A 22550-nucleotide genomic window follows, 5' to 3' on the forward strand; every position below is an offset into this window, starting at 1 on the left:
GCTAGACTTAATTTTCAGACACCGGCCGACTTGCATTGTGATAACTATTGCTTTGTGCCTCTGCCTGTTTGTCTTAGGGAAAAACAGGACTTGACATTTTCAAAGAGGAACAGAACATCAGAAACGCCCAACATAGATTTTTATAGGTCAACTCAAGCACAAAAAGTCCTTTTGCTCAAATGAAGAGCGCAGATGACTGTTATCCGCATCCTCCCAAGATTCCCGGCGGTCCCGTTAATGCAGACGATACAAAACATTTCCTCGTAAATGTCCACTTAAGAGGTATTTTTAGAAAAAAAAATATATATATATGAGTGGTTTAACATTTAACCTGAGTAAATCTGTGAAATGTCGAGGATCCAATTTATCCTAGTCGAGGGTGCCCAGCTGAATCTAATAACAGAAGGAAGAAGAAACAATTTTCAAGTCAATCCAGGAATTCATTAGCACGCAGTGTGTCAACTGCCTAGTCCGGGGGAAAAAAAGGGGTGGGAGGGTTGCTGACTGCGTGACCTCCATGAGCTCATTGAGGAAGTCCTGTCTTCCCCTTACAGGCATAGTCATTGATCTGCCTTAGGAAAACCTAAAAGAGAACAATCACCCATTCCACCATCTGTCGAATGCCCAATCCCGTGGGTCCTATCCTTTGGGCTTTGACATTTCCAAGGGTGGGGAAATCACCACTCCCTTCGCAGGGCTCCACTTCCCCCGGAGAGAAACTGTCCTTTGAAAATGGCCTTGTGGCCGTTAACTCTTGGGATCTTGGTGCGTCCCTTGGTCTTCTTGGTGCTTAAACCGGTGAAGAACCACCGGTGGATATAATTCCGGCATCTGATACTTGTTATATTTGGAATACGGAGGGAGTCCCTCGTCGTGAACAAAGGATGGATTCTCGTAGCTGGCCTGAGACTTCTCTGCATCTTGGTCCGTGGCCAAGCCTTCTTCGATGTAGCGGTATTTCTCCAAAGTCAAACTCACGCTTGGCATCTTGGGGGGGCTCGACACCTTGTGCCTTCTCTTGGCTGTAAGCCGCCGATAGAAGAAGATGAGAGATAAGATGATGACGTCCACGAGGAACTCAAACATCTCGACCACCGAGAGGACAGAGGAGCCAAACCAAAGACTCCATTGGCTTCCCATGTTGGACATCACCAGGGTCACCTAAACCCCAAATAAAAACATGAACCGTACGGTTAGTGGCTTCCAACGTTGTTGTCTTCCTGGCATAAAGTGCAGGCATGAAAGAGGAATTCCTCCCCAACTTACGTTATATTCCGGAGACTCATCCCAAGAGTAGTAATCTAATTGCTCATAGAAAATATTCACCTTGGCAATATCCTTGCTGAAATGGAGGGAAAGAAAAGGTGAGCGAACTACAGAATTTTTCTACAGTAGAAAGTTTGTCCTTGAATCTGAGAGCCCTGATTTCAAACAGAAAAATTTTCGTTAAGTCCCCCGAAGGAAACTATCGTTGTTCCTATCAGGGAAGCAAGCCAAGTCACACACCGCCTGCAAATCACGGGTAGGATTTCTCCAGCCAAAGAACAAGAAAATCCTCTAACTAACCTCTTCATTGTGGTGATGTTGTACCTGTGGTCTGTCTGCAGCGCTCTATGAATCCATTTCTGAAATAGAAACGTGGGAACCGAAATTAAAATCTGAAAGGGAAGACATAAGAAGACCAAAAAAAGGCTGCACGCTAGACGGGGAGAACTGGTAGGAATACGGAGTTCAGCCAAGAATTCTGACTGGTCTCAGAGCGATGATGTAGGAAAGGATGTAGGAAAAATTATTATTTTTAAAAAATTGTGCTCAAAGGAAGGAGCATGTGGTACTTCCTCCCGTTTTCCCCAAAAGAAAGTTGGATGAAGTGTGACTGGCTCAAATTTTTGAAGCCCATCCCTGTGTATACCCATGTGTCTCTGTGAATTGTTATCTCTGAAAGATATCCCATGAAATATGACATTTATCCTATCGGGAGCTATTTAGCTCAAGGTCTGCCCTGTCTGTTCTCAGCCTTCCAAGATCAAGAGAAGCAGGGACAGCTTCCAAATCCTTTCAAGAACGGTGGGATGGAAGCAACTCTATGGGAGGTACTTTTAATTGTTATGCTGTCCACTATAAATCGTTACTACGTTCTTTCCCGTTCCCAGTCTGTGCAAAAAGAAAAAAGAAAAAGAAAAGAAAAATTATTGCTTTACCTCGGATTTAGTTGACGGCCAGTTAGCGTATCCAGCGGAGAGCTTATACCAAGTTTCCCTGCCAATGACATCAGAGTCTGCTGTTAATTCCATACTGATCCAGCAAGTTTGCATTCATATTTACCTCAAATATTTTTGCAATATTGTCAAGCCCTCCCCAAAGATTTGGGAATCGCTGTAGTTCTATAAGATGATGAAAAATGAACTGGCGATCGCGCGCGAAACACGTGCGCGAAGAGAACTGGTAGTAAAACCGGTTAGAACCCACCACTGGTGTAGGGTCTCCTGCTTGGAAGAGGGGGTGGTGTTGGAGTAGATGACCTACAAATTCCCTTCCAACTCTGTTCATCTGTAATGTCCCTGAGGTGTGGAAACCTGGCCCAGAGAAGATTCAAGCCTGCAACAGCTTACGTGTCTGCGTGTACGCTTGGAGGATTTGAAGCAAGGGAGGAGATGAGATTTCACGGGACAAGACAGGGAACAGCAGAAAACGAGGGGAGGTAAACCTGCTATCCTTCCATCCTGGTCTGATGGGGGGTTTTAAGGGTTAAATTTTAAATTTTTTAGATTTTATTTTGTATTGTGGCTTGTGTTTTTATTATTGTGAGCCGCCTTGAGTCCATTGGGAGATAGGGTGGCATATAAGCCGAATAAAATAAAAATAAATAAATCCACATGAACATTCCTCGGCTACTCACTTGCACAGCTTGGGGCACTGGCTAAAGCAGATTAACTGGTGGTCGGTGAGCTCTTTGTACAGCAGATAGAAGCAATGACCTGGGGAAGAGAGGAATGAGGTCAATAGAGAGAAGGCAATCACCACAGGTAAAATAGTCACTGAAGATTCAGAGCTGGAGGATCCCAAAGGAGAAGCTGAGCTTGGGCTTCGAGAAAACCCACGTTTCCTGTTTCCAGGGGAATACAGCTGGACTGTCATTTCCTATTTACAGCTGTGCAATATCTGGCTTTCCCTTCCTGTTTCCAACTGAATAGCCTTGGGTCAGGCTGCTGTCCAAAAGCTAAACACGAGAGTGGGCGTTTAGGCTGCCTTATCCTCACCGAGACTTTGAAAGGACGAATTACGAAACTGTCCCGTAGCGGCTCTAAGAACAAAGCAAAGATTAGCTCCCCCCTCTTTTTTTTTTCCCTCAAGTATTAAGCCCACGTCAATTTCACAGTAAATGCATCAGCCCTTTGAGAAAGTCCAGATGAGGAACCAAAACTACGAGGGCTAAACGCTACTATTGTTGTAAGGTTACAACAATAGGATCTTGCAGGAGGCCTTCCCTTTACGGTTCATAGAACTAGGGAACTAGTTCCTTCTGAGATGTTTCCTCCACCCCATTCTGTCTGTGGGCTGAGATATCTCTTGTCAGACAGTTGCTGCTGCTTTTCCTCCTGTCTCCCCCAAGGTTATTCTCACAGCCCATTACAGAACGGGACCACCATGGCAAAATAAACAGGAATTGAAAAATGAAGAATGGAAAAAAAAAGGAACTGTTCTCCCTTGTCAAATTGTACTGGATACCCTTGCAAAACAAAGGATGGTATTGAAGCTCTTAAAAGGTATAAATTGAGAGGGCACAAAGAAAAAGGCAGTTCCAAAACGGCGGCAGAGGCAATAACGTACTGTAGCAGAGGTGGGTTTCAGCAGGTTCTGACCAGTTCCGGTAGCGGAAATTTTGAGTAGTTCGGAGAACCGGTAGTAAAAATTCTGACTGGCCCCGCCCCCATCTATTCTCTGCCTCCCGAGTCCCATCTGATCGGGAGGAAATGTGGATTTTGCAGTATCCTTCCCCTGGATTGGGGAGGGAATGGAGATTTTACAGTATCCTTTCCCTGCCACGCCCACCAAGCCATGCCACGCCCACCAAGCCACACCCACAGAACCGGTAGTAAAAAAATTTGAAACCCACCACCGTACTGTAGCCTAGAGTAGGAGGTTTGGCCCGTCTGCCCACCCCGAAATCTGACTAAAAGACAGTGAAGCAAGACATCCAACAAGCTTAGGGAGATAGATGTGGAGGACACCAACCAGATCAATGCCCTTGTCCGTCTTGATTCCTTACCCCAGGCAGGATGTTTATTGTAGTTGCAATACTCGGCCCCAGGAGGTAATGGGTAAAAATAATACCCACAGCCACACTTCTGGACCATATGATGCTGGAAGCAGGAATGCAAACAGGCCTGCAAGAAGATGTGAAATGGCAACGTTGGTTGGGAGAGCAGAGCAAAACAGGGGGTGGTTTCCCCTTATTGCGCTGAACCTGGAACCTCAGATTCACTAGATTGCACGAGGAACATGGGTTAAGAGGAGCAGGGAGGGCTCTACCCAACCGAGGAACACGAAAATGGTACTGCTCTGGGAGTGAGCAGGGAAAAAGATCTGTTGACAAGAGGATAAAATGCTGAATTTTAGACTGGGATTGCAATTAGGTTCATAGCCAGGCTGTTGTGGCCCGCCAGCGGCCAGTGGATCTGGCAGCAGATTCAGACAATGAGGAGGTTGGGGAGGAACATGGGCCAGTCCTGCAGTCTGGGGAAGGCTCTGATGAGGGCTCTGCGTCGGAGGCGGAGAGGGGGTCAGGGCCGTCTGACAGTTGTCAGCTGCCTTCGGAGTCGGACATTGGTGAGGCAGACGAACAGCTGGAGCCTGTTCCCAGTGTGAGCTGCCAGGAGAAGGGAACAGCTAAGGAACAAGGGTCAACTCAGGAGTAAAGCCACAGGTGGACGGTGAATGGCCCCTCCCAGAGGGACTAAAAGAGGAGTGAAAGGGGAGGGGAGTTTGCAGGAGACAATTAGTTCATTTGGGTGAAGATATGTTCCTGCATTCTTGCCAAGTATTGTTACAGTGTGGAGTCTGAAAGATATCGGCCTGGCCACTCTCCAAACCTTATAAAGGTCGGTCATTGTGAACTACCTTGAAAGACTGTGGGAGAGGAAAGACTTTGCCGGAGAGGAATTAGCTGTAAATTAAATAAAAGGAGTTTATCGGGATGAGGACTCAGCTTCGTGCTGCTGGGGAAGCCTAAGTCAGAACACAGTAATTGGGAGGGGTTGGGCCAGGATATTGTTTGAATGGGGCACATGTTAAATATATGCTGTATATTTATACAGTGTAGTGATGGCTGCCAACTGGGAAGGCTTGAAAAAGAGGGACTAGACAAATGAATGGACAAGATCGTAACGACTGTATATTGTCTCCAGCATTGGAAACTGTAAGCTGATCAATATCGTTTCCTAAGGAGTTCAGTGACTAAAAGGATGCAGCCATCTCTGGACTTTCCAAGAGAAAGTCTAGGAATCTTGAACTTCTTTTCTCGGTCGTAACCTTGGCCCCAGGATCAACGGAAATGGGCCGGGATTCAAAGATGAGACATGAACAAATAAATGGGAACCGCGCCCTCTTCGCTTTCTCCATACCTGCAGTGTATACGTGCCGTTGTAGAGTAATTTGATGTTGACATCTTCCCCATTATTGGTACATTGGCTGTATTTCCCACCCAAGCGTGACACCTCGTCCTAGTCCGTTGGGAGAGAAAAACAGCATTTTATGGCAAAATTCAGTGTCTCCAAACCCAGCTGCTGATGCTTGGTACTCTCTGGATTAAGTCGAAATGCTTTCCCTATACCTGTCTTTTTGGGAATATGCTTTGTTCGCTTGCCTTGGCTGGTTGTTTGGGAGAGTATATACATATAGAGGACAGTCTACTGCTCTTGTGGCTAATGGGAGTTCCTCATTTGTCAACACTGAACTGTAGAGGTAGTCCTCGATTTACAGCCATTTATTTAGTGACCATTCGAAGTTACAACAGCATTTTTCACTCTTACAACAGTTGCAGAATCTCCATGCTCGTAGGATCAAAATTCGGACGTTTGACAATTGGCAGGTCATTATGACGTTTGCAGTATCCCCGGGTTATAGGGTCACATGTTGAGACCTTCTGACAAGCAAAGTCAATGGGGAAGCCAGATTCCCTTAACGACCATGTTACTCACTTAACAACTGGAGTGATTCACTTAAACAACTGTGGCCAGAAAGGTCATAAAATGGGGCAAAACTCACTTAACAGCTGTTTTGTTTAGCAACGAAAGCTTGGGGCTCCATTGCAGCCCTAGGTAGAGGACTACCTGTCAATCACCTGCTGGGTATCTTATAGACCAGGGGTCGGCAACCTTAAAACACTCAAAGAGCCACAAAAGTCCTAACTGGAAGCCCCCCGTTCAATTTTGGAGCCAACCGGAAGTCCGGTTCCCCCCACCATGGAGTCTCCTCCTAGCACGGCATCCTTTTTCCTCTGCCGACTGGAATTCCGGTTCCGCCCACCATAGAGTCTCCTCCTAGCACGGAGTCGTTTTTCCTCTACCTGTCCTAACCGAAAGCCCTATCAATTGTGGAGCTGACCGGCGACAGGGAGCCGCAGCAGAGGGATGAAAGAGCCACATGCGGCTCCAGAGCCGCAGGTTGCCGACCTCTCCTATAGACCTAACAATCTCCCCGCCAGCATTTCCAGTTCTTGAAAGTCGCCTTCGAGAGACCAGCAATCCCACCTGTTTGATGCCGATGATACTTTTGGTCCCGGGTCTGATGTCAAAACCTTCGTGCTCCAAAAAGGGGGTTTGGTTGTGCCGGTGAATCATGACTCTCACGCCCGCCGTGGTGGACAGCAGAGGGATGTGGTCTTTTTGCTCCACTTTGAGAATGAGGGATAGGCCTGTATCGGGAAGCAGGAGGTAGGGGAAGGAGAACCGGGAGGACATTTTAAAATCAGGATTCAGCAGAAGAGGGCAGGGTTCGTTTCTATTGTGCTCGGATTGTACTGCAGGTGAGGAGGTTGATAGAAACCGAATCTGCCATGCACATGGCTTGCCTCGGATGTTGTGATTAGCAAGTATGGGAGCAACACTGACTGTGTGGGTTGTGTTTCACTTGTGAATTATTCACTGTGACTCTGCAGCCTCCCATGTAAATAGAGAAGGGAGTTATCTGCCTTGAGGAATATGCAGTGGTGGAGAATGCATGTGCTTCCATGTTCTCCTGTACACATCGAGGAAATTCACAGATTTCAAATAGGTTAGGGGAAATGTGGGGAAATGCCTGTTCACATTTAGTGTAATTTTTAGATCATTTGTACCATCCACACATTTACATGGACTGAAATGTTATTATTTTTTCAGATATTTTTTTCTGACCGGATCTCTTCACTTGATGTTTTGGCCACCCTAAATTCTGAGTTTTTATTTTCAGCTACGCGTAGAACCCTTCGGTGGTGAACATTAGACTCGGCAAATGGACCCTGTTCCTCCTTTTGCTTTTAACGTTTCCATTTTAGTTTCCCTGAAGCTGCCTCTCTTATTAATATCGCTGGTGTTGTATATAACAAGTACCGCTTATATTGTTTTAAGCTGATTTAGCATGATTTGCTCTACTTTATTGTTTTTACTGCCTTTTTTAAAAAAAACAAAACAACGATATTCTCACGAGTTCTACCGGGCATCTTCGGTCAATCTGCAAAAATAATACAGCGATGGTTTTTTTTTCTAGGACTTGTAAAAACAACAAAAGCTCTGAAAGGCTCAGGGAGATTTAAGGCCCGATTTGCACCGAGATGGAAAAATCTCTGTGACTCATCCTATCCTCTTTCCTTGGCTCTCCCTAGAGTAACACGTTCTAAAAACAGTGTTAGCCTCTCATAAACTTGCCGTCTGCCTGTTTAAACACATCCTGTATTTTATGTCTGCTATGCTCGGAGCAACCTGTATCTGGAATTGTGATTCCCCAAATGGCTGCCCAGGTCTGTAGCGCTGTTTTCGTTCTCTCCGCCCTGCCCTCCAGATTTTTTCTCATTGCCTCTCACTTTCTCTGTTCTTTATCAGTAAGGTGACATGAGGTCATGGGATCCTGCTTTTTCCACAGTTATTCTGATTAAAACCAGTCTTCGGTTTTTATATATATATACACAGGTTTCCTCCAAAATAAGACCGGGATTTATATTAATGTTTGTTCCAAAAGACGCATTAGGATATAGAAGTTGGAGCTACTTTTGGAAGCTGGAGAAACATTTCAGAGAAGGTGATGGTAAACCAGTAACGCTGCCAAGAAAACTGCATCAACCTGTTTGTTAAGCTTATCTTGATTCGAAGGAAACACTTTTTGATTGTTTTGGGGGGGAAAACAGCAGTTGAGAGATCACCTTGCATTTAAAAGTTTAAGAACCTAAAGATAGCATCTTGTTTCCCCCCCAATGGCCAATCAAATCCTGAAAAAAAGGGAAAACAGAAGGCACAGCGCAGCAACCCCCAACTACTGGCATTTCAATCTAATTTTGCAAGATTTGGATTAATTGGCTTATTTTTTGGGGGGATCTGTACATACCGTAAACAATTCCTGGCTTGAAAGCTTTCCAGAACTTATCCGTTCCATTCTTGTTAAGGGTGAAGCAGCTTCCGTAGACCGGGTGGTGAAAATGTTCGTGATCGCTGTTGTGAAAAGACATCACAGAAAGAAAAAAAGAATGAAAATAGGCCCAGAAAAAAAAAAAAATTGAAATGATAAAATGCATTTTCTGGGCATGGTGATTGTTAATAGTGGACTGGTTTTCTCCAAATTGGGAAGGGTTTTATGTTTCATTTGTTCTGGTTGCGATAAACGGTATAAACCAGAGGTCCCCAGCTTTTCCAGCTTCGTGGACCAGCAAGGTGGGTTCCACACAAGTGGCGGTACACTTGAAAGTACACACAAAGTAAGTACACACACACACACACAGTTCCATTTGCACAAGTACTCAAGGAAATGGAGCTATGCCTGCACGCTCGGGCTTCTGCGGCCCCATTCTGAACGGGCCGGGGCCAGGTACTGGTCTCACCCCATATATGCCCTGCAGCAATCCATAGGCTGGGCTAGGAAAGCCACTGGCCTCGAGTCACCCAGGAAGCTCCATAATCAAATGGTCAGTTAAATTGGGCCCTCATGTCCCCATCCAGCACTTTAACTGATATATTACAGTGGTTTTTCTAGGATGGCTTCTAAGAGATTTTTAAAAATATATATCTTTACGGCAGTATCAGTGATGAAATCCAATTTTTTTTTTACTACCGGTTCGGTGGGCGTGGCTTGGTGGGCATGGTGTGGCTTGGTGGGTGTGGCAGGGGAAGGAGACTGCAAAATCCCCATTCCCTCCCCACTCCAGGGGAAGGATACTACAAAATCCCCATTCCCTCCCCACTCCAGGGGAAGGATACTGCAAAATCTCCATTCCCACTCCACTCCAGGGGAAAGTTACTGCAAAATCCCCATTCTCACCCCACTCCAGGGGAAGGATACTGCAAAATTCCCATTCCCTCCCCACTCTGGGGCCAACCAGAGGCGGTATTTGCCGGTTCTCTGAACTACTCAAAATTTCCGCTACCAGTTCTCCAGAAACTGTCAGAACCTGCTGGATTTCACCCCTGAGCAGTATGATCCAATTTAATCTAAATCTTGTGGAGACATTGTGTAATCCGTTATATTTACAGCTGCTCGGTGGATTGAGTAAAGTTCATGTCTGGCAATTCCTTAGCATATCCAAGAGCTTGTGAATTTCTTAAGTTTTGTCTGGATAAGCCTAAAACAAATGTTTGCTTAGCGGATATGGTGATAGCGTGATGATTTTGCTTCTTGCAGTCTGTTCCCTTGTATCTAATTTCAAAACAGACTGGGCAGAGGTTGACATTTCCTGCTCGGGCTCCACCAAAAAGAGAGAGAGAAAAAAAACCCAACAACCTAGGAAAGGTGATACTGTGTACATACAGACATGATGATGAGGCAAGATAAAAAAAAAAAAATAGTGAAGAATCACATGTCAGTTCTAAGGTCAAAAGTCACCCCCTACAGGGTATTCAAGCCAAGTGTAATCAGAGAGCTGGCACAAAGTAAAAGATTTACTGAAAATTCAAATGTTGATAGGCAAAATGTCTTAGGTTGATAATAGGCCAATTAGGATCGTTTGCTTCATCAAATCACACCTTCTGAAGTTGAAAGGGATTAGATGTCCTTAATCTGGAAGAATGAGAAGGAAGGTCACACTGGAGAAGAGCCTAATGCTGGGAACGATTAAGGGCGAAAGAAGAAAGGGACGGCAGAGAACGAGGTGGCTGGATGGAGTCACTGAAGCAGTTGGTGTGAGCTTAAATGGACTCTGGGGGATGGTAGAGGACAGGAAGGCCTGGAGGAACGTGGTCCATGGGGTCGTGATATGTCGGACACAACTTCGCAACTAACAACAACAACAAACAAACAAATCTGGAAGACCTAGAGCTAGCTAGAGGTTTGGTTAGCCCAGAGATATAGCCTATATTTCAAGATTTGTGGATGGAATGGAAAAATCTTGGGTGCAATCTCCGGGGAGACTTTAATAAAAAAAAAAAGTGATTAGCAAACTTTCGTTATTTTATTCGCCACACTCCACGTGCAAATCTATCTAAATCGAGATCTCCAAACTTGGCAACTTTAAGCCGCGCGGACTTCCAACTCCCAGAATTCCTCAGCCAGCGCCATCTGAGGAACGGGCTAGAAGATCAGAAGGGCTGCAGTTTTTCTGGGTCGAAGGCCACAGGTGGGCCTTCCGAGGGACATGATTGCGTTTGGCTACATTGCCAGAAGGATCAGGGTGGAGCCAGGAGAAAGATAAAAACCTGGATTGCCTCAATGCTTCTTTCTGAATTACAACAGACATTGCTGTTCACCTGATTACTCTCCAAGCGTGCAGTTGAGCATTTCCCCTTTCTGGCGGGTTAAATATTAAAATTGGGTATCTTATAGATATCGCAAATAAATATAGAGAAGGCCGAGAAGAAAGAGGCATGGGAGGGAAGAAAACCCCAAACGGACCCATTTGTCCAGCCCAACGTGAGTTGTTCCAGTGACACAAAGTGAAACCTATCACTTATTTGTGCAATCCGACTAGCTTTGGGCTGGGTGACTCTGCAATACGGCAAAAAAAGGGACCTTTTGTCCTTTCTTTCATGTCCAGGTGAGTTGCAAAGCCTCTGCAATGTCCCCAGGACAATGCTCGGGGCAAGTGTCAGGAGAAGTTATTTAACCAGGCGTGGGTAGGTTTGCAATGGTTTTATCAGATTGTTCTCAACACGACGGCGGTTGTGTCGGAATGGAAAAAGCGAATTGTGAGCATTGGGTGGCGCTCGGGGTAGCTTCGGCCTCCCCTTCACCTCGAGAGATATAGGAAGCAGGAGGGAGTTTGGAGCAACGGCAAGGACGTCTCCCCTTCAATGCCCTGGATTTCCCTCCCCACCCCCACCCCAAGGAGAAAGCTGTCGATGCCCCGTTGTGAAACTTCGGAAACAACTTGGTGAAATTGGTGATTTAAATAGGTGTGGGGGGGGTTGCTTGACAAGTGGGGTTAGAAGCAGTGGTGGAATTAATTTTTTTTTTTTACTACCGGTTCTGTGGGCGTGGCTTGGCGGGCATGGTGTGGCTTGGTGGGCGGGGCAGGGGAAGGATACTGCAAAGTCTCCATTCCCACCCCACTCCGGGGGACGGTTACTGCAAAATCTCCATTCCCTCCCCACTCGAGGGGAAGGTTACTGCAAAATCTCCATTCCCTCCCCACTCCTGGGGGAAGGATATTGCAAAATCTCCATTTCCACCCCACTCCAGGGGAAGGTTACTGCAAAATCCCCATTCCCTCCCCACTCCTGGGGGAAGGTTACCGCAAAATCTCCATTCCCTCCCCATTCCAGGGGAAGGTTACTGCAAAATCTCCATTCCCTGCCCACTCCAGGGGAAGGTTACTGCAAAATCTCCATTCCCTCCCCACTCCAGGGGAAGGATACTACAAAATCTCCATTCCCTCCCCACTCCAGGGGAAGGATACTACAAAATCTCCATTCCCTCCCCACTCCAGGGGAAGGTTACTGCAAAATCTCCGTTCCCTCCCCACTCCAGGGGAAGGTTACTGCAAAATCCCCATTCCCTCCCCACTCCTGGGGGAAGGATATTGTAAAATCTCCATTCCCTCCCCACTCGAGGGGAAGGTTACTGCAAAATCTCCATTCCCTCCCCACTCCAGGGGAAGGATACTACAAAATCTCCATTCCCTCCCCACTCCAGGGGAAGGTTACTGCAAAATCTCCATTCCCTCCCCACTCCAGGGGAAGGTTACTGCAAAATCCCCATTCCCTCCCCACTCCTGGGGGAAGGATATTGTAAAATCTCCATTCCCTCCCCACTCGAGGGGAAGGTTACTGCAAAATCTCCATTCCCTCCCCACTCCTGGGGGAAGGATATTGTAAAATCTCAATTCCCTCCCCACTCCAGGGGAAGGTTACTGCAAAATCTCCATTCCCTCCCCACTCCAGGGGAAGGTTACTGCAAAATCTCCGTTCCCTTCCCTACTCTGGGGCCCGTCAGAGATGGTATTTGCCGGGTCTCCGAACTGCTCAAACTTTCCGCTACCAGTTCTCCAGAACCTGTCAGAACCCGCTGAATAGCATCCCTGGTTTTATGATGTCAGTCAAAAGGTTGGACAAGGGAAGCATTTCCATACTGGGGAGGTGATAATCCGGAGCAAAACAGAACACCTTCCCCAATAGCAGATGCAGATGTTAATTACCTTGTTCGGCACGGCTCCCCATCGTATTGGCAAGAATAGATCAGGTTCTTGAAGCGATCATCATTCTGGGACATTTTGATAATGGACGGGATCTGTGACATGATATTCATGTAGTGGAAACGGTACCACTCTTGGACAGCATCCACTCCAGAAATGTAGACCTTGTTGTAACAATTTCCACCTGTTGTGTTGCACTTGGGAACAAAAAAAGAAAAGAAAAGAAAAGAAAAGAAAAGAAAAGAAAAGAAAAGAAAAGAAAAGAAAAGAAAAGAAAAGAAAAGAAAAGAAAAGGAGGAGGATAAATATGCTGAGATTCTAAGAAACTGTAATACAGGTAATAACAGATTAACAGAGTTGGAAGGGACCTTGGAGGTCATCTAGTCCTACCCTCCCCGCCCAAGGAGGAGACCCTACACCGTTTCTGACAAATGGCAGTCCGGTCTCTTCTTGAAAGCCTCCAGTGATGAAGCTCCCACAACTTCCCAAGGCAACTTCTGTTGCATCGGTTGATTGTTCTTATGACCGCAACTGAACCCCGACTTCCTGTTGCTAAGCGAGAGCGTTGTTCAGTGAGTTTTGCCCCATTTTACAACCTTTCTTAACACGGCTGTTCGGTGAAAGACTGCCGTTGTTAAGTTAGTAACACGGTTGTTAAATAAATCCGGCTTCCCATTGGACTTTTGTTTGTCAGAAGGTCGAGAACAGGGATCTCGTGACCCTGGGACACCGCAACCGTCGTAAATATAAGTCAGTCACCAAAGTGTCTGAATTTTAATCACGTGACCACGCGGATGATGCAAGATAGGTCATCATTTGTAAGTCACTTTATACAGCGCTGTCGTAACTAAACAAACTGTCGTAAATCGAGGACTACCTGGACAAGGTTTGGATAGATGCTACTGCTTTCGTGGACACTGCTTCCTACAATAAGGTAAAGGTAAAGGTTCCCCTCGCACATATGCGCTAGTTGTTCCCGACTCTAGGGGGCGGTGCTCATCTCCGTTTCAAAGCCGAAGAGCCAGCGCTGTCCGAAGACGTCTCCATGGTCATGTGGCCGGCATGACTCAATGCCAAAGGCGCACGGAACGCTGTTACCTTCCCACCAAAGACGGTCCCTATTTTTCTACTTGCATTTTTTTTACGGGCTTTCGAACTGCTCGGTTGGCAGAAGCTGGGACAAGTCATGGGAGCTCACCCCGTTCCGTGGCACTAGGGATTCAAACCGCTGAGCCACCACATCCCCTTACAACAGAAACCCACAAATAAGACACAAGGGACAATTTGCCCTGTGAGTAGTGGATTATCTGTCCCTTTCAACTTTGATCATTCTGGTCTAGCTTTTCTCCCTTCCAGCAGACATTACTTCCTATGCCCGAGAGAGAAGAGAGAAGCAAGATTCAATCTTTAAAGGGGGGGAAATCTCTCTATCCCCCCCCCCACTTTTAAATGACTTCTTTCCGCAAGCACAAGGCCGTGACGTTAACACTGCTGCCACTAATGCGACATTGAAATTAAGACATATATGGACCACATCGCCACCCAGTGGTGGGTTGCCCACGGTTCGGACCGGTTCGCAAGAACCGGTAGTAAAACCGGCGAGAGGCTCCGCCTACTGACCCGGACATCATAGGCGATCTGCGCATGCACAGAAGCTTCTGCGCATGTGCAGACTAGCGTGGGCGCGATGCGAACCGGTAGTAAAGGTAAGTAGAACCCAAGATTTATCGCCACCCATAAATCTTGAATCCGGATGTCAAGATACTACGGGAGCCTTCTCACTAAGCCGGTATCTCATGAGTTGTCCCATGGAAGCTCTGAGCAATACACTTCTTGCCTTCCTTAAGCTATGCTTAATTGCCAGGTTTGTTGCTGGCGTTTAACAATAACACATGCCTTAAGCCCATGATTATTATTTATTTTACAGGTAGAAAAGGAGCGGAGGCTATTGTGGGAGAGAGACAAGAACTGAGCTGGGGGAAGCGCCTTGCGCTGGACTGAGTCACGGTTTTTTTTTTTTTTTTTAAAAAAGCTCCCTCTTTCATCATGATGATTCTACACTAGTAAAAAGCTTGCCTCACTTCCTCCAGATTGGATGGCCTGGGCTTTTTTATCCCTCCCAACCGACTGATTGACAGTAGAAACTCTGCTCTCACCCAAGGCGGGGGGGGGGGGTTATCTCCTGGTGATTAAGGAGTTATCTAATCAGGGAATTAAGAAACTTAAGGAAGATAGCAAGGTTACTGGGCAAAAGTTCTTTCTCTTTTTCCAGATCAATGCACTGGGAATGCTCGAGGTAGTCCTTAACTTACGACGGTTTGTTTAGAGAACGTTCGAAGTGAAAAATGCGACATGTGACCATTTTTCACGGTTACGACCTTGGCGGCATCTCCGTGATCAAAATTCAGACGCAGATGCCTCGTATATATGTCCCGGGGTGTGTGTGTGTGTGTCACATGATCCCCTTTTGCGAACTTCTGGCAAGCAAAGTCGACAGGGAAGCCGGATTCGCTTAACAACCGGGTGACTAACTTACCAACTGCAGTGATTCAGTTAACGACGGAGGCAAGAACGGTGGTAAAATGGGGCAAAACTCGGTTAACCAACGTCTCACTCAACGAAGGAAATTTTGGCCTCAGTTGTGGTCATAAGCCGAGGACCGCCTGTACTAAATACGTTAAGTCCTCATTGATCTTTTGTTCAGAGAATAGAATAACAGAGTTGGAAGGAACCTTGGAGATCTTCTAGTCCAACCTCCTGCCCAGGCAGGAAACCCCATACCACTTCAGACAAATGGTTATCCAACATCTTCTTAAAAACTTCCAGTGTTGGAGCATTCACAACTTCAGGAGGCAAGTTGTTCCAATTATTAATTGTTCTAACTGTCAGGAAATTTCTCCTTAGTTCTAAATTGCTTCTCTCCTTGATGAGTGTCCATCCGTTGCTTCTTTTCTGCCTTCAGGTGCTTTGGAGAATAGCTTGGCTCCCTCTTCTTTGGGGCAGCCCCTGAGATATTGGAAGACAGCTATCATGTCTCCCCTAGTCCTCCTTTTCATTAAACTAGACATACCCAGTCCCTTCCTTCAAAAAGTAAGGCTACATTGAGAATCCTTCAAATTCTAAATTTGATGCAAGTGATCAATAAAAGAAGGAATTACAATTGGGGGATGGGGGTGGGGGGAAGGCATTCCACTTACCAGCCGAAAACCCACTTTTCCACCCATCTTCACTAGGGCGATGTTACGATCCAGATGAAATCTGGTGCTGTTGACCTGGCCAGGATTTTCTCCTGAAATGTCAATGCTGACGTCTTCTGGGGTGCTCTTAGGAATGTGGAAGCCATATAAATTGTATAAAGTTTCCCTCGCCAGATTATCCAGTTCAGCTATATCTTGATTGACTGGGCTGATCCTGGGGAAGATGGCAGACATGACAAAGGATTTATAAAACCCAGGGAAAAAAACTTCCGAGATCTTGTTTGGGAGGAAATACTATCCTATTCCCTAAACACTAGAGTATGCTGGGTTATGCTAATTATCCCATTAATTATGTTTGATTAATCTCCAGGAACCTTTGCGCTCACAGTCAACAGTCGTCAAGGCCATCAGCAAGAGCTAAAATCAGTTCAGCTGTCTAGAGCCATAACATTGGCCTAATTACTCTCTGATCCCTGATTGGCTACGACACCCATATAAATCATTTGATTCGTTTATTCATCCAATTTGTAACCTGCTTTGGTTCTCCCAGGGATGATAAGAGGCGAATAATACCCTGTTTCCCCCAAAATAAGACCCTTTCTTATTTTGTTTTGCCACCAAAAAACCCCACCAGGTCTTATTTTCGGAGGGAGATGTCGTCCACTGATTCACCTCACTTGCACGGATCGCGAGAGCTGTTGTGGAGCAGGGGAAACGTTTGGGAAATTGAATCGAAATTGAATTTCTGTTCAACTTCCCAAAATTCAGCAGGGGTGGGGAGTGGGGGTGGGGTGGGGGAAACTTACCTAGAAGGATTCAAATTGCAAAGAGTGATGGCAGGGAACATCTTTGGTTCCGAATGCACCGACATCGACATGACTACAGGGTAGGCCCAGTACTGGTTGAAGATCAGTGCAAACTGCCAGTAGAGCATAGCGAAGCTGGATAAGAAGAGCAGAGCCCAGAAGGCTGTTTTCATCCGATTGCTGTTCGAGCAGACCAAGCGAATGGTGCCGTGGATCGTGGTATTTAGACAGAAGAACTCAAAGAGGTCCTTGAAAGAGCTGTAGAATTCAATCAGGGCTGCGTCATCCTCCTTTGTTTCGTCCTTCGTTTCTTTCGGCAAAACTTCCCCCATTCTGTAAATCTGAAAACAGAAGGTTGGAATTCTGAATTAGGACAACCCAGAGGTAAATACCAGAGTCAGGCCCTTTTCAGGGCTTTATAATCCATCACTCCTCCTCTTTTCCTCTCCCCCCCTCTCTCCAAGTTTGAGAATTTCCAAGCAGCGTGATTAATCCAGTGCCTGGATTCTAAACTTTGATGTCTGTAATAATTCCTCATTCTTACAAACCTTAAATAGGTCTCCAGGTCCAATAATTGTCCAGAAGAAGGAGTGAGGAATTTAAATCACAGGATACAACTTTCAGGAGTATCGCTCTATTTTCCCAGATTTCAACACTGACTGGTTTACACGTGTCAGTACCAGTTACCAATTGCAGTGTTCCATGGGTGGGCTGGGTAGATGATTTCTAATTTTTTATTTTTTATTTTGAAAGACTTGTCAAATCAACAAAGAGAATACAGCAGCAGTCTTAGGAGAACAGCTGTTTCTTCACTGGAGAACCTATGCTAAAATCTTGATTAGGCAAGATTGTTTTTTTTTAAATTATCATTTTAATAAAACTTTTTTTTTTTTTAGCTACAACAAAGACTAGTCACCTATTTCCGAGAAGTCCTTACAACAATTTAAGAAACAGAGCAAAGTCTTTATAAGATGCTGCTCTCTGCTGGTTGAGATCAAAGACAGCCGAATGCGTACTGGATGTTACGCTGGGCAGAATGAGTAATAATATTCATGTACATAGTTTCAAGGCTTTCCACCAAAAAATGTTCCACGTCAGGCCAAATTTGGAAGTTTCAGACTCGTATGACAAAAGCTTTTCAGGGAATTGTTCTAAAAAGCCGACAAACAGGAATTTCATGGCTTGAAGAAAAGGAAAGGACAGAAGCCAGAGAAGCTATAAGGCAGGGACTGGCAACTGTAAACACTCAAAGAGCCACAAAACCGGAAGCCCCCTGCTCAATTCTGGAGCTGACCGGAAGTCCGGTTCTCCCACTATAATCTCCTAGCGTGGCATCCCTTTTCCTTTGCCGACCGGAAGTCCAGTTCCCCCACCATAGAGTCTCCTCCTAGCGCGGCATCCTTTTTCCTCTACCTGTCTTAACCAAAAGCCCTATCAATTGTGGAGCCGACTGGCGACAAGGAGCTGCAGCAGAGGGATGAAAGAGCCACATGCGGCTCCAGAGCCGCAGGTTGCCGACCCCTGCTATAAGGAAATGAACAGGAGAAGCATTTGCCTTTACAGATGTCTCTGTAAGGAACTGTATTTTTGGATGTGTTTTGCAGAAAACATCTATAACTGGATGGCGGTTACTAAATTCATCTCATTTCCATTTGCAGTTATCATTCTTTTCTATGCTGACAGCCGGCAAAGCAAAACTGGTGGAAAAAACCCCCAAACGTGTTTCTTGGATTTGTGAGTGAGCAGAATTACAATGAATTTCTTGCAGAGAAGATCACTGAAGTAAAATAACCAGTCGATATATTTGTCTTGGAGGTGGGTGGGTGAGCAATATAGCCAAGAATTGAGTGTGTGTCTTTATAAGAGTCCTTCTGCCTGGGAAATATTTTGAACAGCAAGAGAAGTTACTTGAATTTGCACAAAATCAGCCATCCTAATTCCAAACTCAGATTTCACTATGGTTCTGCTTTCAATATGCTTTCAGGCAGTGGTGGGATCCTACTGGTTTAACAACCCCGGTTCGCTGAGCTCGTGCTTCGTGCGCTCTCATCTCGCTCGTGCGCCAGATGCATGCGCAAAAAATTGAACTTCTGCACCACTGAGAGCAAGGAAAACAGCTGAGGAGCGACAATCCACTCTGCCGACTCGATCAGCCGGGCTTCGGAAGCAGAAATATCAGTGAGTATAACGCAAGGGTGGGCAGGCCCATTTCAAAGAAAGAGAGAACCGGTTCGCTCACGGCTGAAAGTCGGAGTTAACGATTTGCCCGAACCGGTAGAATTCCACCACTGCTTTCAGGCTTCTGCTTTATTTACCTCTTTTCAGAAATGTTCACCTTTTTCACTCTTCAAAGGTTAATTATAAAAATATTCAAAATTCTACTGCCTGTAACACACATACAAAAATCCCCGTCGCTGCCTTAAACGTCGAAACACTCGGTTTGAGTTCTACCTCTTCCCGATCCATTGATTATCTGACTTCCGAAGCCATTTTGCATTTCTGTTTTTCCTCAGTAGGAAAGTTAAACCGAATTCCAGGCAGAAAAGGAGTTGCATAACAGTTATATGATGCAAGCAATTGAGTTATATACCAATGTCATCATTAGGTTAAAAAAAAAGCTAAACACTTGTTATTATCTGTACTGATGATAACATTAGGCCCAGGACAAGTAGCTACTGAATCATCTTTGCATTTCCAACACCGTGTTGCACAGAAAATACAGTGATTCAAAGCCAGATTCTGCACTCATTATCCAACACTGTGACTTCTAATGTAATGAAATCCTGTTGGAGGATGCGTGCCACCGTCTGATCCACCCACCAAAATTCACTAGCTAACAGGAAAAGCCCTTGATGCCATTTGGGGAGATCATAAAAGTCCCATCTACTCAGTCAGGTGGAATTAGAAGCATCACTAACCCATGATTTGATGCACAGGAAGTCCTCGAATTAACAAAAGTTCATTTAGTGACCGTTCGGAAGTTACCACGGCACTGAAAAAAACCCGCGACTTATGACCGGTTTTTCAGACTTGCAACCGTTGTGGCATCCCTAATGGGAACGTGATCAAAATTCGGCCGCTTGGCAACTGGGGTTCATATTTATGACGGTCGCGGTGTCCCGAGGTCATGTGAACCCCATTTGCGACCTTCAAGCAATGGGGAAGCCAGATAACATTGTGACGTTATACCCAAATAATATTAAAGCTTAATACAAAATAAAAATGCTTAAAAATTAAATATTAAAAATATTTGAAGATTCAAGCATGCAGGAGAGGGATTTGCCATTCTAGGAACAGAGGTTCTGTAACTGATGCTTATTTCTTTTTTTTTTAAAGTTCTGTCTGATCTCAGTTAAGTTTAAAAGGATCAGGTGTGATTGATCTTTGCATGGGAAAGCATGAGAGACTGAGAGCTGGAAGTAGAAAAAACTCCAGAAAGTGGCAATGGGAAACTTTATCTACTGTTGCCAAGAAAACTCATGAATGAGTATGCAAAATTGCTAGAAGTCACAAAGTTGCCAAAAAAAAAAAAAAGTGTTTGGTGCGTATGGGGAGATTGAATTTTGGAACTACCTCTTTGGTAATCATTCCCTTATGAGAAGTTGTGTTAAGAGTCCCCGTTCTGGAGATAGGGATTTAAAATAGCAGCAATTGTAAAACATGGTCTTCTTTTGGACTAATCTTGTGGTTGTTGAATGCAGGCAGAGAACAAAGTGCATCTTCAGAAGGTACATTAGAATAGAATAGAATAGAATAGAATAGAATAGAATAGAATAGAATAGAATAGAATAGAATAGAATAGAATAGTTGGAAGGGACCTTGGAGGTCTTCTAGTCCAACCCCCTGCCCAGGCAGGAAACCTACACCACTTCAGACAAATGGTTATCCAACCTCTTCTTAAAAACTTCCGGTGTTGGAGCATTTACAACTTCTGGTGGTAATTGTCCACTTATTAATTGTTCTAACTGTCAGGAAATTTCTCCTTAGTTCTAAGTTGCTTCTCTCCTTGATCAGTTTCCACCCGTTGCTTCTTGTCCTGCCCTCAGGTCCTTTGGAGAATAGCTTGGCTCCCTCTTCTTTGGGGCAGCCCTTGAGATATTGGAAGACTGCTATCATGTCTCCCCTAGTCCTTCTTTCCATTAAACTAGACATACCCAGTTCCTGCAACCGTTCTTCATATGTTTTAGCCTCCAGTCCCCTAATCCTCTTTGTTGCTCTTCTCTGCACTCTTTCTAGAGTCCCAACATCTTTTTTACATAACTTATTTACTCATTCCAAGCCTCTTGATTCATTTCGCTCATTCAGCTTCCGCTGGATCGATCCTTAATTGTAGTCAACAGTACAATATATATATATATATATCACCTGTATCCTGAAGCCACACACTCTACACTACAATTAAGACACGTTTCACTTCAGTATGTAGCAATTATAAACTTGTTTCGGGCACCAACAGCAGGGCCACGCAATAAATGCCCAGGAAAGAGAGGAGAACAAAATACCTCTAGTCTTGTGCCCGCTGTATTTGTCCCTAGGATTCTGTTGAGTGGAGTTTGGCAGAGCTGTGAGAAGGCGTCTCCGGGTTTGGCATGAAGCAGCCGGCAAAAGATCCCGAAAGCGTTCCTTTATAACCACAGATAAGGCCTAGGAGCTGTCCAGCCTCAGTATGCAAATTGAGAGAGTTGAGTCATCTTCCCAAGGGGCTGGAGTTTTCTCGGCCTCCGGTCCATCAGCTGGGCTTCCTTGCCTTTTCAAGGGAATCAGAAGTGATTGGACCAGAAAATCCAGTTAGGAAGGGGGGGGAGGGGGGGGGAAATGACAAATTTCACTTCGCTGGAATGCTGATGAGGTTCTACTTGGTTTGGAATGGAAGGGCTCTTTGGAGGGATTTTAGAGGTGATTTTGGGCCGTCTTTTCAGAACCGCTTGCTCCTGGGTTCCAAGTTCAAAGATGCTCTTTGAAAGTCCAGGTTCCCATCTCTTTTCATCGCGCTAAAATAATTTGGATGTTTCTTAGAAGCTTTAGGACTTCAGGTTGATGTCAAGTCACTTCCTGTATCCCCTGCGATCCCAAAGTGGTTTCGTGGAAGAGCTACTCTAGTATGAGAGAGAATATAATCAGAAATAAAGGGGATTCACACTGTTAACAAAACCTGAATCAGTGGTGGGATTCAAATTTTTTGACTACCAGTTCTGTGGGCGTGGCTTGGTGGGCATGGCAGGGGAAGGATACTGTAAAATCTCCATTCCCATCCCACTCCAGGGGAAGGTTACAGCAAAATCCCCATTTCTTCCCAATCAACCGGGACTCTGGAGGCAGAAAATAGATGTGGGCGGGGCCAGCCAGAGGTGGTATTTACCGGTTCTCCGAACTACTCAAAAGTTCCGCTACCGGTTCTCCAGAACTGGTCAGAACCTCTGACCTGAATGTCTGACAGATTTCCAATTTAAACAACTTTTAGTCCTTTTATCTTATTTCCTCCCCCCTCCCCCGTGTGTATATACCAATGTCTAAGTACGTAATAAAAGCCCATATCCATATTCTATCAATTGTATTTCTTGTCTGAGAATCTAATCCACACACCCGGAATGTTTTTACTTCTTGGATTTTCATCTTGCCTTTATTATTTTTATAAATAACTCAAGATGGCCGAATATACCTAACACACCTCCCTTCCTCCTATTTTCCCCATAACAACAATCACCTGTGATGGTGACTGGCCCAAAGTCACCCAGCCAG

The 22550-nt window shown here is 45.3% G+C and overlaps 1 protein-coding gene across 1 annotated transcript in view; it reads right to left on the bottom strand.

Annotated features, from left to right (window-relative positions):
• Positions 1 to 747: 747 nt before the first annotated feature.
• SCNN1D (sodium channel epithelial 1 subunit delta) overlaps positions 748 to 22550 on the bottom strand; it is a 33989-nt gene continuing 12186 nt past the window's right edge. The window contains exons 2-13 of the mRNA XM_070956287.1: positions 16812 to 17152; positions 16006 to 16219; positions 12812 to 13005; positions 8578 to 8681; positions 6753 to 6916; positions 5625 to 5723; positions 4271 to 4388; positions 2900 to 2978; positions 2202 to 2259; positions 1567 to 1625; positions 1267 to 1342; positions 748 to 1161 (exon numbers count right to left, since the gene is read on the bottom strand). Of these exons, the coding sequence (XP_070812388.1) occupies positions 748 to 1161; positions 1267 to 1342; positions 1567 to 1625; positions 2202 to 2259; positions 2900 to 2978; positions 4271 to 4388; positions 5625 to 5723; positions 6753 to 6916; positions 8578 to 8681; positions 12812 to 13005; positions 16006 to 16219; positions 16812 to 17152 (1920 nt within the window). The remainder of the gene's footprint in view (positions 1162 to 1266; positions 1343 to 1566; positions 1626 to 2201; positions 2260 to 2899; positions 2979 to 4270; positions 4389 to 5624; positions 5724 to 6752; positions 6917 to 8577; positions 8682 to 12811; positions 13006 to 16005; positions 16220 to 16811; positions 17153 to 22550) is intronic.

Source organism: Pituophis catenifer, unplaced genomic scaffold, assembly GCF_029215685.1.
Source record: "Pituophis catenifer annectens isolate HBS135680 unplaced genomic scaffold, rPitCat1.0.hap2 SCAF_18, whole genome shotgun sequence".
In the NCBI taxonomy this organism is placed as follows: domain Eukaryota; kingdom Metazoa; phylum Chordata; class Lepidosauria; order Squamata; family Colubridae; genus Pituophis; species Pituophis catenifer.